This window comes from Magnolia sinica, chromosome 14, assembly GCF_029962835.1.
Source record: "Magnolia sinica isolate HGM2019 chromosome 14, MsV1, whole genome shotgun sequence".
In the NCBI taxonomy this organism is placed as follows: Eukaryota; Viridiplantae; Streptophyta; class Magnoliopsida; order Magnoliales; family Magnoliaceae; genus Magnolia; species Magnolia sinica.
The window spans coordinates 6273616-6289958 of record NC_080586.1 but is presented as its reverse complement, the minus strand read 5'-3'; the positions used below and the strand labels follow the sequence as shown (position 1 = coordinate 6289958).

Below are 16343 nucleotides of genomic sequence, written 5' to 3'. Positions count from 1 at the left end.
GATTTGCATAAGTAACTGTATGAATATTTCCTGTACCATTAAATTACCATACATTAATATAAATGTGTACAGTAAATAACTGTAAACGTTACATTTACCTTCGCTTATTTTACAGTAAACATATCTGTGTAGCTGTCAAATCTGTATTGGGATGGTAACATGATAGCTAAATTATCTGATAACAGATATGTGCATGGTTTCATGTTTGTGGTCAAATCTGTATATTAAATGAAACAGAAGTGTATATTAATGTATGAAACAGTTTGCATAAAAATATATGCATGACAAACATTTAAATTTGATCTGTAATGCTTGTCACATATCCTTTTCATACTTTCAATATAAAATTTATGAATTCTTTGTAATTCTCAATCAGATAACTTTCATCTCCAATAGTCATATGGCTTCCGATAGTGCTGAAAACAGCGATGAAAGGTCATCTACTAGTGAATGGACTGAGAGTGAAGTAATTGCTGCATTAACAGCCATAGCAGCCTCTGCATGTATAATGGGTGCTGCAGAATATTATCGCCGTTATTATATTAAATCAGAGTACAAGGATTGTTATATTGAGAGGGAGAGATTTGTCGATGGCATAATACAAAAAAGCGATGTTGATTGTCTCGCACAGCTGAGAATGAGCAGGGACACATTTTTCGAATTGTGTTCATTGTTGAGAGATCCGAAACTCCTATCCGATTCCAGGAGGTGTAGTATGGAAGAGCAGGTAGTAATGTTCTTACATACAATTAGACACAATGTACGTAATCGTGTGATTGGTCATCGATTTTCAAGATCTGGTGAGACCGTAAGCAGACACTTTACTAGGGTGTTGGATCCAATTATCGGTATATACCCAGAATATATGAAGTTTCGTGGTTTACATACACCCAAGGAAATATCTGACAACCCTTTATAGAGTGCATACTTTCAGGTAATATTAGAGAAGAGGTAAATGCCATTGGTAAGAATTTTAATTCGTATAAAGAGTGAATTAATCATGTGGCACACGTTTGATTGTAGGACTGCATCGGGCCCTAGATGACACCCATATACCGACTTATGTGCCAAGAGAAATGAGATTAACTTTCATAAATAGGAAAGGATATCTCTCAAAATGTTCTTGTTGTACGTACGTTTGATATGAAATTTGTGTATGTGCTTGCTGGTTGGGATAGATCTGCATCCGATGCACGTGTCTTGCAAAATGCATTAACCCGTCGCCCTAACTATTTTCTTATTCCTCACGGCAATCACATATAGGGGGTGTTTATTTACATATTAAGTATTTATGAATGAAATCTAACTAAAATATTGACACGTAATGTGTAGGAAAATATTATGTCGTTGATGCTGGATATGCACATACGTCCGGGTTTATAGTCCCCTACCGAGGTGTGCGATATTATTTGAATGAGTTCCGTACTGGAAGAAAGCCCGCAAATAAAAAAAGAACTTTTCAATTATCGTCACGCCCAATTGCGAAATGTCATAGAGCGGTCTTTTGGGCTTTTAAAAGCCCGCTTCCCTATTTTACGTACTCCTCCTCAGTTTAAGTTTAAAACACAAGTTAAAATTTTTATAACTTGTTATGTCCTTCATAATTTCATCTGTGTTAGTGGTGATGATGGACTTTCTGAGGTAGTAGAGGACAGTGGAGACAGTACGGAGGATGCTGCACCATCCCCTGTAGAAATATCTACTGTGGAGGAAGGAAGAGCTTTATTTCTGGTGACGAACCGCAGTCGGGAAGAGTGGGTGAGGAAGATAGACGAGATAGCTGAGAGAATGTGGAATGACAGTCTTCCACGCACCAGATAATGTATTTAGTTTTCATTGATTTTGTACTCATCTGCTATGTTGTTAGTAGGAATATTTGCATACTTATTTACTTTTACTGTGGATTTTTCTGATAGGATGGCTTATATAATCTTCTTATGAATTTTCATAAATTAATACTTTCGTTGATCAACTGTATGCTCATGTCATGTTACTATAAATATGTGTTACTTGTAGGTGAAATGAATTTTCTGAGGAGTTCTACAGATAATCCGATGAATATAAATGTGGACTCGTCACCTACAAGAAGGGGTGGTCATCTACACCTCAGTCCAAAATCAGTAAGACAACCTCTTCAAACTCCGCCAAGAACCACTACGCCCTCAAGGAAAGGGCCCTCACCTAGGGGTATATTTACCCCAAGGCGTAGGCAAGCCTCTTATCGAAAAATAAGTAGAGTTCAATGGTCCGATAATATGGACAATTCATTGGTGGATGCACTGGTTGAACAAGTCAACCTCGGCTTGAAGAGTGATAATGGGTTCAAACCCGAGGCCTATAAGGCAACCATCAGATAGATCAATGAGACATGTGGCATATTACTTGAAAACCGTCACATTTCTAATCGGTTGCGGACCTTGAAGAGGTTGTATATTTCTATCAAGGACCTGCTCAATGCATCCGGTTTTGGATGGGACTCGGACAGAAAGATGGTCGTCGTTGTTGATGATGTGTGGGCTGGTTATATTGCGGTAGGATATTTAAGAAAAAAAACATTCATTCTAAAATTTTCAGTTTTTCAGTATATGATTTCTAATATTTTCTTTCTTTGTACAGTCTCACCCATATGCGGAATGTGTGCGAGGAAAGCACATCGATAGATGGGATGACTTGGCCTTCATATTCGGCAACGACTGTGCCCAAGGATCATTTGTGAGCACGGCTTACTCATCACCCATTTCTGGGAAGCGGCGCAGTCGATCCGAAATGTATTCCGACGACGGCTCTGATGAGGAGGCTTCTGGTACTGTACGACTCTCATCCGATGATGAGGACGGTCAGAGGACTACTCCCTGCACACGCGCAGGTGAGGGATCCATAAATAGGGCGAGGAAATATAACAAAAGCCCAATCGAGGAAACGTCAAGATCTCGTCATAGTCGTTTAGATGAGAATGACATCAGCCGTCGTAAGAAGGGTACGCCAAGCAAGCAAATAGGGGACAGGATGGGGGAGATGGCAGAGGCTGTAAAGACCCTGACTATAACTATGGCGCAGGGCAAAAGTATGACACGTGTGCAGAGGTTGTTGGGGATACTTGAGGATGTGGAAGGTCTGAGTAATGAGGATCAGATTCGGGCTGCGAGGGTGCTGCAATCCGATTTGGTCAGTGCAGGATATTTTATGAAAATGAGACACGAGAGAAGAAAGGAGTGGATAGAAAAAGTTATCCTTCCGCGGAGTGGGTAGGAGTGAATTTGGGATGATTAAAAATATTTTTTGGACAATGGTGTTTTCTGGACATTTTTTTTCTTTAGCTTTTGGGGTGGATACTGTTTCAACCAAGTCTGTGAATGCTTGGTTTGGTGGGTTAACAAATGGCAAAGATGTGGATTATATGATTGTTGCTGGAGCAGTAATCAGATCGATATTTCTTTTAGACTGCTATATATATGAAATCTGCAGTGCTACTTTTTGTTGCAGGTTCTGACTTTAACTGCTATGCAATACTCTGTCTGAGATTATAACTTGATATAATTTTCATTATACAATAGTCATTTCTGCCCTAGGAATATGTTGGAGGATAAATGTGAGTCTGATTTGTTGTGTTTGCAAGAGGTTGGATATACAGAAGTTGCATTTGATGGCCTCTTGCAGTGCTCAATATGAATATTTAATTATGGACTGATATACTCTTCACTTGCATTACAATCGACAGATAATTTTGATAATTGAGAGCGCTATTTGAAAGGCCTGAAGTTATGTCGGGTCATTTAAACTTTGGATGATTTGTTAATGGTGTGGTTGATCAACCTTTTTTGTTTGGATGGGTAGGTATGGTTTCTGTTTTAGCAGGCATCTATTGCTGTCTTGATCGGCCTCTCATTCTAATGACTACATTATTTAATCGCAGGTGTCAGTAGGTTATTGCTACAGGCTTTTGTAGCAATAAGATTTTTTTCTTGGCTAGGTAGTTATGGTTTCTGTTTTAACTGATTTTTGTACATGCTTTTGTTTTAGATTGATTTAGTTAATGCAATTGGGTATTAGTAATAGATAATTTTCACAGGAGGCATTTTGTTTCTGATTCTGAATATAGGAAGGATACACATACACAGGTTTGAAATTTATTTTCTATATACAAATAACCTTCACAGATTTAGATTATATCCGATATGTTCTTCTTCATTATAATTTACTGATTCCCAGCGTCACTTTCGACAAATCTTGTATGAGTTTCTTTTCATTGGTTATGTTGACATAAAATTACTAAATCGGAGGTTGTTGAATCTATTTATATAATGGTAAACTTCTGATCTTAATGATGTAACATATAGACTTTAACACAGGTAGCATAATCAATATCCTCAAACTTTCTTATAATTTCATCACTTAAATTTTGGGCTGAGAAACTATATGTTTACCAATTGTAAAGAAAATGAAGAGGAGGTTTTACGTAGTATTTAAGGGAAGAACACCCGGCATATACGAGACGTGGGAAGAGTGCAATGCTCAGGTTCGTGGATTCAGTGGATGCAGACATAAGTCATTCACAGTTTATGAAGATGCCATGCTTGCATGGAATCAACACAAGGTTAGATGAATCTTTAACAACGTCCCTGTACATTATAAGAAATCAATTTTCCATGTTGATTTACATATCTTACATTCGTATTTATTTACATACATGTGCATGATTTACTATATTATTCAGGCCTCCGCTATCGGTAGAGTAGCAGCTGAAACAGTTGGGACTCGGATTGTTCGTGCATTAACTTCTACCACGACGATGGATAACGGGACATGTGTAGCTACACTCAGAGAGCCAACTGTAATTGGTGACAATGGTGTGCAAGATGGCAATGAGGAAAGAGTGTTTCCTGATGGTCCAGGAAACGAACCACACCTAGATCGTACGATTGTTAGGTTTGGTGCTTGGTGTCCTCATATTGTTTACGGGTGTTTACTTGAATGTCCGTTGCAGCGGATAGGTTTTTTGCGTCTGTAATTAAAGACGAATTGGAGGACTGTTTCACAGTATGTAGTTAAGGACGTCTCATTTGTAATATTTGTTTTTTCAGTTTTTTTTTCTTTTTTTTCTTCTTCTTCTTTTCCAAGAACATTCAATATAATCTCAAGTGGATAATTTTGTTTTAGTTTTTTGAATTTTATATAAAATTTCGAAGTAGGCTTTCTAATTTTATTATTGTTATTTTCTTTTCTTGGAGATGGACGACATCGACGCTTTTGTAATATTCGTGTCTTTTTTTTTTCTTTTTTTTTTTTAAATTTCTTTCTGTTCTTCTCTTTGCTGCTGGTATCCGAATATTATCTCCTTATTTTAACGATATGTTTTTTTTTTGTTTACAAAAATTATAATGTATGTTTTCTACTTTTATTTTTGTGCAACACATGTTGTTTTCTAGGGCGTGGATGACTTGACGATTACACATGGGTCCACATATCACAGGTGTGGCAATCTCGGTCTGCCGCTGGTAATCTATGGTGGGGCTGATTGTCACGTTGATTTTGCAGTGCAGTGGTGCCAAATCAGGGAACGGATTGGCTACTCCCCCTGACACCAGCTCCATGGCTGGTGGTCGGTGCTGTGTGGACCCCACTGATGATGTATGTGTTTCATGCATTCCATTCATCAATTTTTACATATCAATTTATTGCTTGATCCCAAAAATGAGAGGGACATATATATCAGGTGGATCACACCACATGAAAACAATAGTGATTGGATATCAACCATTAAAATCCTCCTATGACTCACTATACTATTTATTTGACATCCAATCTGTTGATTAGATCATACAGACCCAGATGAAGAGAATAAAGAAATATCAGCTTGATCGAAAACATAATGCCCCCAACATGTTTTTAATGGTCGACCCTCATTCAACACTGTTTCCTGTAATGTGGTCCACTAGAGATTTGGATATATCTCATTTTTGGATTCAGACCATAAAATGATGTATAAAAACATATTTTTGGAATGGATGAAATACATACATCATGGTGGGGTCCACATAGCAACGACCACCATCCATTGGCTAGTGTCAGGGGGGGTAGCCAATCCGTTCCCGCCAAATCATGATGGAATGGTGATAAAATTCAATCCGTACATGTAGTATTCATAAACTTGTACGGTTGTACAGTACGCAAACATAATGCCTCCTATCCAAACGTTAATCTGTATAAGATACTATATACTATTCTCCATAATACCTCCAATCCAAACACCGATTTGTCTCACCCTGATTTGGATGTATTATGAAAACCATTCATTGTATACATGAACAGTACCTAAATACAGTACAATACAATACAATACACGAATCCAAATAGGCCCTTAATGATTAGATGGGCCTGATTCCAAGATAGGTGATCTTCGCACGACTCGGATGTCCTGCCCAAGCATTACTATGGTGGGGAAGATGGAGCTGCATTCTAAGTTAGCATGCAGCCGGTTGTAGGTGATCAGTTCCCTTCAATAACTATCTTTCAATGAGCGGTTGTAGGTGATCAGTTCAGTTACCTTTAGTAACTATCTTTCAATGAACGGTCCGATGAAACTACCTAAACTAAATATTTGCCAAATGTTTGATCTTGATTGGACAGTCCACACCGCCCAATTAGTTCGGTGGGTCCCACATGTGGTCGCATTAAAAAAGTTTGATCCAATCGATTACATGATGCTAGCATGTTTCGAACGATTCATTCAGTAATCCTCACCATTCATTGATCCGTCATAGTCCAAAAATTGCATTGATTTGATGGTCCTGATCATCCATTTGAGGGTCATTTCAGTGTAGAGTCTTGGTCCTTGGAGTCGTTGGCTTAGAAATGGACGGTCAGAGATGATTGAACAATAACTTATGTTCAATAGCAATTGTCCTCCAAATGAACGGCTAGGATGGTCGGTTCAGACTGATTTCTTGGCTCCATGTAATTTACAGATGGGCCTATCAAATTAACAGTCCGATTCATGAGCCATTCCCCCTTGTCGTAGTGACCGTGTGATGATTTACAAGCACATAGCAAGATCAAGTACACGTGCCACATACGTAGCTCGAGAACAACCAAATTAGTGGGCCCCACTTTAGATTCATGGTGAAAAAAAAAAGAAGAAGAAAGAAGCAATTTACACAACTGACTTCCTAACAAGCCCATTGGTGGACATCTAAGGAGCAGTTAAAATGGAAAATAACTAATTGTCTGGATTTAACAAAAAAATACCCATAAATCAATGGTCAGGATATTTCGATCAATCTGATCTTCGGTTTATAACAATCTATTTTAGAGTGCTTCCCATGATTTAGAGGGTCTAATTTAGGCAATCGGGTCTATGGTTTGGAGGTGTACGGTTTGGAGAGAATGAAACTGTGTGGGGCCACACATGGTGTGTTTGTGATCCAGGCCGTGCATCTGGTGTGCCTCAAGGGAACTGTATACAAGGAGAAATATCACTGTCAAAATCTCAGGTGGGCCGTGGGCCACACCAAAAGGGAGCAATGTACAATCACCTTTAAAACTTTTTCATTCACTTATTGTGGACCATCTAAATTTTGGAATGACTTAGTTTGGATGTCTCCCGTGGTTTTGGTGGGGCACCTCGTGATTGTGGATGGATGGCATAAAGGCCGATCCCACATAGTTATAAAAATAAAATTTCAAAAATAGAAGGTTTTTAAAATTCAGATTGTGTTATTAAACTTTATATATATATATATATATGTTTTTAAAGAGGAAAAAAAGTCATTAAAAAAAAAATCAACAAGGATTTGCTTGATTAAAGTTGCTGAGAAATATGTAGTTTTTACTTATGCATTTTGTTTGTCAATTACGTGCATATGTGTGTCAGGGAAGTGGTTGGGCTCTTAGTAGTTGAAGACCGAACACACATAAATACTGAAGCATCAAGGAAGTGAATAACATGTAAATGAGGTACCTTGGTAACCCTGACATTGATCCAAAATAACCTTTGAACCTCTACATTTTTTTTAATTTTTTTTTTTACACACACCCCACACACTCACGCTAGTGGAATTTCACCACCCATGGATATTCGAACCCTTAACCGGGTGTTGAAACTCCTGAGAGTCTAACACTCGAGCAAGAGTAATGATCAATTAGCCTTAGTAGTCCCAATTGAATATGCGTGGACAGGCTACAGAGGTCCCGAGTTACTAAAAAACAAACTATTTTAAAGTAGTTAATTCATAGCAAGTTCAGTCGAGAGTGAGTTTGATCAATTGAGCAATCCTCGATCGATCTCGAGCGATCGGACTCGATCAATCAAACTCTTTCAAATATGTCCAGTGAGTTCTCCGAACTAAGTTAGCAGGTTTGGACCGATCGACAACCCTCGATTGATCTATTGACGATGCCCTTTTTTGCCCGTTGAAACTTGACTACTTTATATGGAGCATATGGATGAGTTTTTGTTGCAATATAAGCTTAAAAAATTCCTCACTCATATCCTACATTCTTAACCTATAAATCTATAAGATCTAAGTCATATTCCTCATAATTCATCACTTAAAAGAAGATTTCAACCTCAATAAAGAAGATGAACTTGATCTTCATTTTTCTTTAGAGGTTAAACTCGATCATTGTCTAAATCTTCTATAACACCCATACAAGTAAATTCCCTAGGAATTATAACATTCTCATGAGATGTAGGGGATTCACCCAGCTTCTTATCATCTTAGTCATCTCAATGGAGCATCACATGCAAGGTATTTCATCTTGAAGCTAAAGAATTAACAAGCATTGACACCAACGATCGGGGGAGCATTTGAGGAGCAGATTCAAGTATGGGAGAGCTTTGAAAAACCGATTCAAGAACGACGCATCAATGGAGCTCAATTCGACAAGTATCATGTATGCACCCATACTTTTTTTCCTTATGTATGATTGGGGGTAACAATTTGTAACCCAAACTCAATAGGTTTTTGTGTAGGACCTAGGCTATTGTGTATGGCAGAATTTACTGGACATGGGTGCATATGTGTTAGTATCTGACGAGAATAAATATAGGTCATTAGACTAAGATCGAGGTTGTTGGTTAGCTGATAGAAAACCAACTAAAATCTCTTACGGTAGCCTCCAACGGGAATATACATTAGGTTCTTGTGTAGGACCGCGGTCCTTTCATATGGCCGTAAAGGTTAGAGGTAAACCAGATTTAAAACCCACGATAGTGAATACTAGTACACTCGGGGAAACTGTCCACTAAGAGTGGAATAGAAAAACTGAACCACTATACATGTTTGTGTTTGGGTTTGTCATTTGAGCAATTTTCTAATTATGCTTAACATGATTATTTAATTGAATTATATGTATACATGATTAAATGAATGTTATGATTGGAATAGTTAGAACATCACCCACACACATGTACACTATCAATTATAGATTAGTTGCCTAATTGGTATATCTTGTGTAATGTATATGATTGAACCCACTATTAACTTGGAAATCTTAGTGTTAAATTATTTTACTTGGTTTAAATTGACATATTAGTTTAAGAAAATAATTAAGTTTTAATCGATAATTTAATTTGGTTCTAATCCTCCCTCCCTTTTAGGGCATATCCATTCATTGTATAGCTCTACCAAGCTTCTGCACGCAGTTGTTGTATCTTTCCATGCAATTTCACTTTTATAAATTTCGACCTTCCAATTTAGAAAGTCTCTTCCAGATATATTATAGATGAAGAAAAGGTGAGAGCAAACTGCGTTAACTATTGGAGTGGGGCTAGTGCAACGAAAGAGCTATCCACACATGTGGACCCACATGTGTGGAGCGTTTTGATGGAAAGAAATGAGTGAGGGAGAGACGACAAGAAAATGTGAGAGCAAACCACGTTGACCATTGGAGTGGGGCTAGTGCGATGAAAGAGATATCCACACATGTGTGGAACGTTTGATGGAGAGAAATGAGTGAGGGAGAGACAACATTCTCTCTCTTTATAAGGTGGCGTTAAGGGGAATTACCCAAGGCCCTCTTTGTTGTACCTTCTCCTTTTAGGTTGATATCTATTTATAAAGAGCCGCTAGGGTTTCAAAGAGATATCAATTACAATGTTCTACCACCCTACAATCTTTTGCATATTAAACTGATTTGAATTACATGATCCCACCTCATTCCATGTACCTATATCTGTTCTTATCATTCCACTCTTATGACATCAAGTGTGATCAAAATTATTTAGTGGTCAAAATAAAAGTTTAATAGCTAAAATACTCGTAAAAATATTTAGATACTAAATCCAATAAAAAATCACTTAAAGAATACCTATTTCTAAAATCTAAGATATAAGTAAGTTATTTCAAAACCACCAAATCCCTTATTTGCCCATGTAAATTTTAACGGACCTCGATGGATGCACCTAGTTACACCCACTTTTATTGGCCACCTGATGATCTTCTAAATTGAGTCAAAGTATATATAATCAAGATCTTAAACTCTTACATGTCCTCAAGTACAAAAGTTAATCAGATATAGCTAGTACATTATCAAGTTAATCATAATTTAAGCACGATGGGCCTCTTGTTCCGGAGACTTACTCTAAATCCACCAATGCAAGTGCCTAATGGGTCTACACAAAAACCCTAACCCATGGCACACTCACACTTTTACACATGACAATATGAAGGCATTATCGAATCTAAAAACTTCCAATCTTGAATTGCCATTAGCCTCCCCATATTGGATGACCATATCCATTATCATATCGATGACAATAACTATAAATATGTCCTACAACCTATCGGGTGGAACAACTAGATATTAAGATCCATAGACCCTGATCCTTGCTTAGTCAATAACTGATGGATTAATGCTAAAAGAATTCCTCTCATTTAACTCATGTTTATATATGTTTAGAATACTCCCGTATATTAACTATGACATAATCACTCATCCACCTTCGTCCCATGGCCGACATAATCTACGGCCAAGATCATTGATATCACACCCACTTCACCATTGGACAATGTTTGCATTGGTTTTCTAGAGCACAATTATAATATTTGGAAGGGAAAGAGATCAGGGAGAGAGTTTTGAGAAAGGAAGGGAAAAAGACCCCACCAGAGATATTAGAGAGAAGTGCAGTTAAGACGGGGAGAGAATATTGAAGTGATTTCAACTGCCAGTGTCCCGTGTCACTATTTCTTATGCTGTAGCCCACTTGAGTTTTAGATATTGAGATCACATCCTAACAAAGATGCCAAGAAATGATGGAGAATAAATCACATGGACATCATGGTGGGCCCCACATTTTTCTTGTTGGATGGAATTGGTAGGACTTGCGTCGTGGGCAAGGAAAGAGCTACTCTGGTGAGAAAGAAGTGGAAATGATAGAAACACCCCATGTTGAAGGGCTACACTCACTGAATATTATTGTATTTTGTAGTGGAAATGTAGCATGTCTGAGATAGCTCTAATGGGCCCAACTAGCCTATTGAGCATAGACCCACCTACCATCATATGAGCTTGGGATTGATTTTTGGGTTGTGGGTTAGCTTCATGCCCAAAGTTAGGATGCCCAACATTCCCTTCATCGTGGCGAGACTCATCTTGGGATGATATATAAACATCACGGCGGGGCCTAGAGAGGTTTCAACCGGAGTCATCCCAATCTTCACTCTTTCTTGTGGTGTGGCCTGCTTGGGTTTTGAATTTTAATAAAAGGATGTCCAAGTCCAGCTTATGAGCTAAGATGTGACCTACGGCTAGGTTATTTAAGGAATAGTGATTGGCCCAGATGGGACTACCAAACACTATCCTGTCACATCAAGTCAGTAGGTACGTAGATTAGGTAGATGCATGCTTGAGTTAGCCCAACATTAGTTATTGGCCCTGGGAATTAGGCCCAGTCCAAAAAATGGGCATATGGTCTCAGCCCAGACCCATTTGGAGTGGACAGGCCGGTCTCCCTTAGTTTACATGATGGGAATAAACGGTGCGGATTTGTTCAATCCCATAATGGTGCAAGTGGGTTCCGTACCGTTGGCAATCTAAACCATTCACACGCACGAGGTGGTCCATGACCCTTATCACACGATCTAATCCATTGGATGGCTGGCCTGCGAATGTACGATGCTGCTATCAGTCTACATTTAATGGGAGTCTAATGTGGAAGTTAAGATCATCTGATGCGGGATGAAATTTTGTTATTTTGCATAATCTGGGATGGCTCCACCATATGAACGGTGCGGATCACCAGTATGTGGGCCACCAGGCATCCACGGTTTGCTGGTGGATCAATTGCTGGAGATGTAGAGTGAACCATTTGTAGGTGGTATCAAACATGGGAACTTGATTGGTGCACTTTAGTAATGGATCTGAACCGTCCAATAACTGGACCATCTCTTGCATGGGCCATAGCTCAAAATCCAATGGATCGAAGATGCATGGCCATACGATGGAAGTCTCTAAATTGAACGGTTAGAAACAAGCAATTCCTGTGTCTTTGGGATATTGGCGCATCCACGAAATGGCCCACCTGTTACTCGGTCTGGATGGACATACACGTTCCCAAGCTCGTGACCTCTGGTGTTCAAACCAACTGCTAAAGAGAACCCAAGCTACTCGTGAATACCCATTTCATTCCCATTCCACTACATCCGGTTCGTTCATCTAGTGGGCCCTGCAGTTTATCTGCTACCAAAAAAGCCAGGCAGGTCTGATCATCACATGGTCTAAACATGTATGAAGAATCAGATGGCTTGAAATTACAGAGCACATATTCAACACATGTGGGTGGCACATTCGGTGGGCCATGAGAAGTTCCTGCCGTCGAAAGTTATGTGGGCCCATAGAGATGCCCATGAGAAATCCACCCCATCCATCAGTTTTTGAAGCTCATAATAGTATGGAAGTCCAAAATTCAGGTAGATCCAAAATTTAGTTTGGACCAGGCCGCCCATTAATGGAAACGTTGTGGGGTCCACTGTGATGTATGGGTTTTATCCACATTGTCCATCCATTTTTATATGCCATTTTAGAGCATGAGCCCTCAAAATGAGGTAGCTCCAAGGCTCGAGTGGGCCACACCATAGGAAGCAGTGGTGATAATGACACCCATCATTTAAACCTTCCTAAGGGCTGCCATTTATTTTTCATCCAATCTATTCATAATATCAGTCATGGACGAAGGGAAAAGACAAATTTCAGCTTGATCCAAAACTTTTGTGAGCCTATTTTTTTAAAAATGGTAGATGTTTAATCCCCAATGCATGGTCCACTTGAACCTTTTAACTGACTCATTTTTGGGTTTGTATCCTAAAATGATTTGACAATGAATGATCAGCATGGGTAAAACTCATACATCACCATGGGCCCAATAAAGCCATGTGTGGAGTAGAATGCAATCCACTTTCGGCATCCAAACATCATAGTCAGATCCACGAAGGTTTGAACAATGTACATTCTCATTCTCACGGTTTCTTATCCTGTGGCTCACATGCGTTTTCTTTTTCTTTTTTTTTTTTATAGTTTTTTTAGACTATAATCTGCTGTAAGCCTACGAAACTGATAGATGAAATGGATTTCTCACGGGGGTCTTTTGGGTCGTAGGAGCATTAATTTTTTTTAAAAAAAAAAACATTTACACCCTCTGTTATAGTCATATGTCAAATAACCTGCCCACGTGAAGTTCCTATAGCCAGAAGCTATGTGGGGCCGTAGAGATGCCTGTGAGAATTTCACTCCATCCATTAATTTCTCAAGCTCACAATAGTATAGAACAATTGGATAAATTGAAAACCTAGGTGGACCATACCACATGAAACAGTGGTGATTGAATGTCTATCATTGGAAACATTGTGCAAGTTCAAAAGTTTTGGATCCGGATGATATTTGTCACCGCAGTTAATCTCAGTGATAATAACCTTATGAACGGTTTGGATGGCATACAAATATCTTGGTAATCTTTATAAAAGTTTTAATGATGCCTGTTCTCATTGTTAGGTTTCATATTAGAGTTTTGTATTTGCCTATGTTTTGAATATGTGCTTGGTTGTAAGCATGGAAACTTACAGACAGAGTGAATCCATCTCGGGTTTGGCGCATGGTATTAGATGGGATTAGGAAGGATAGAATTGCATTTGGTTCGGTGCAATTCCATCTAGGGGTGGGCAACGAGCCAAGTTGAGTCGAGGTGGGCCAAGCTCGGCTCGGCTTGTCTATGCTGTACTTGAGTTCGAGCTCGAGCTCGACCTTGGCCTCGAGCTCAACATTGAAGCTTGGCTTGTTTGTCAGAGTTGTCGAGTCAAGTTTACCTCGAGTCAAACTCGAGCTTGTTGGGTGAGAGAATAATGGATTTTGTTCTTCATCCTCTTCCATTGATTCAGTAAAGAAGCTAAATAGAAAAAAATTTAAAGATGCATTTTACATGACGCTCCATCAAACGAAATTCATTTTTGGTTTGGCCCGGCAACCGAAACAGGGTGTAGTCCATCTCTCAACAGTCCAGAAATTTCATCTATGTGGGCTCTATGATAGAAGAACCATGGGCCAAAAGTATCCTCAATTGTATATTCGGAATTACCCATCATCAAGGCCATACTTTCCAATGGATAGGATTTTGAACAGACCCGGGACCACAAAAAAGTGGGACCCACCTGTATTGTTGCTGCTCAGATAAAAGCGCAGTTTCCGTTACCTTGCAGATAATTTGAGGACTTGTAGCTGACAACATATTCAAGACTATTCATGTGAGTGCTCCATACAATTTACAATTTTGGATTCAAGAGATTGTCAACACCAACATCAAACGCTTCGTTGTTGGGGTGAAAGCAAAGAGATCCCACTTCAACTTTCTCCGCATTCCCTATAACTTTAATATATTTATTAATCGAGCTGAGTTGAGCTCAAGTTCAAGCTTCGAGTCGAGTCGAGTTGAAATGCCCCCTCATCGAACTCGGTTCGAACTTAACTCGAGCTTCAAATAATTACTTTGTTTTGGCCCGAATCGGCCATTCAAGCCGAGTCAATCCGAGCTGACCCGAGCCGAGTTGAGCGAGTTTTTCAAGCTAGCTTGACTCGTGAACAGCCCTAATTTCATCTGGCATTTGGAGAGGATGAGATTAGGTGAGATGGAATTGCATTTAATCCTGTGGAATTGCATTTGATCCCGTGCAGGATTTCTGTTTATTTTGAAATCCACTACACATATGAGCCCCACATTGATGCATGCGTTTATCCATGTCGTCCATCCATATGCACCATTTACACGTGACATTCTGGTTATATATGTGTACAGGTGACTGATATTTGTTGCGAATTTGGTCCTTTGATTACAATTCCATGGTCCACCAAACATGATTTTGCTTAATCCAGTGTTTTCCCATGCCAACAAGTTTATCCCAAACATGGAATTGGATGGCTACAATACTGGTATTTCTAGACATGTAATCATTGAGCAATAATGATGATAATCCCATCTAATACTATTTAATACCATTCAATTCCACCAACCAAATAAGCCCTTCAGTACTTCGCTTGGTACTGGTAATTGTTAGAAAAGGCACTATGAGCCCCACGTATATGTATTTTATCCACACTATATGTTCATTTTTCCAAATTATTTTATAGCATAATCCAAAAATTGAGACATTCAAATTTCAGTCAGACCACACCATAGCAAACAATGGTGATTGAAAGTCCACCACTAAAAACTTCCTAGGCTTGCGAAAGTTTCAAACGAAGTTGATATCTCCGTTTTCCCTTCATCTAGGTCTTTGTGACCTAATCAATGGATTGTATGGCATCACTACTATGCTACGAGGTGTGGTTCACCTGAAATTTGGATTTACCTCATTTTTAGGATCATGCCTTAAAATGAATTATGTGATATGGTTCACCTTAAATTTGGATCCACATCATTTCAAGGATGATGCCCTAAAATGAACTCGCAAATGGACAGTGTGGATAAGACAAATACGCATGGTGGGCCCACAGATTTTTTCCAGCACCAACTAGTAACCAAAGGGTTCACTACTAATGTCGAGTCCGACCTTACAGGCACTCTAAAGGAGTTTTTTTTTTTTTCATATACACCATCTATTTTAATTTTATGATAAATAACTCCTCTTTTTAGTATTACAAAATAATCCCTAGCCCTTTTTCATATTCATTTACAAAATTGACTCGTGATCATATAAAATAATGCTGTTGCTCTTAATTCCATGGACATAAGAGAACAACACATTTTATCCTGTGTAAAACTGAAAAGATTTTTTATAACATTTGAATGGTTTTAATTCATCAGTTACACTGTTTTAATCAAATGTTACGGTGGCCCACCATTGGCTAGCTGGTTTGTG

The 16343-nt window shown here is 38.8% G+C and overlaps 1 protein-coding gene across 1 annotated transcript; it reads left to right on the top strand.

The window, feature by feature from the left end:
- The first annotated feature begins 4438 nt into the window (after positions 1 to 4438).
- LOC131226001 (uncharacterized) lies at positions 4439 to 5049 on the top strand. The gene is made up of 3 exons (XM_058221632.1): positions 4439 to 4594; positions 4715 to 4886; positions 4985 to 5049. The coding sequence occupies exons 1-3, from the start codon at positions 4439 to 4441 to the stop codon at positions 5047 to 5049; spliced, it is 393 nt and encodes a 130-aa protein (XP_058077615.1).
- Positions 5050 to 16343: the final 11294 nt, after the last annotated feature.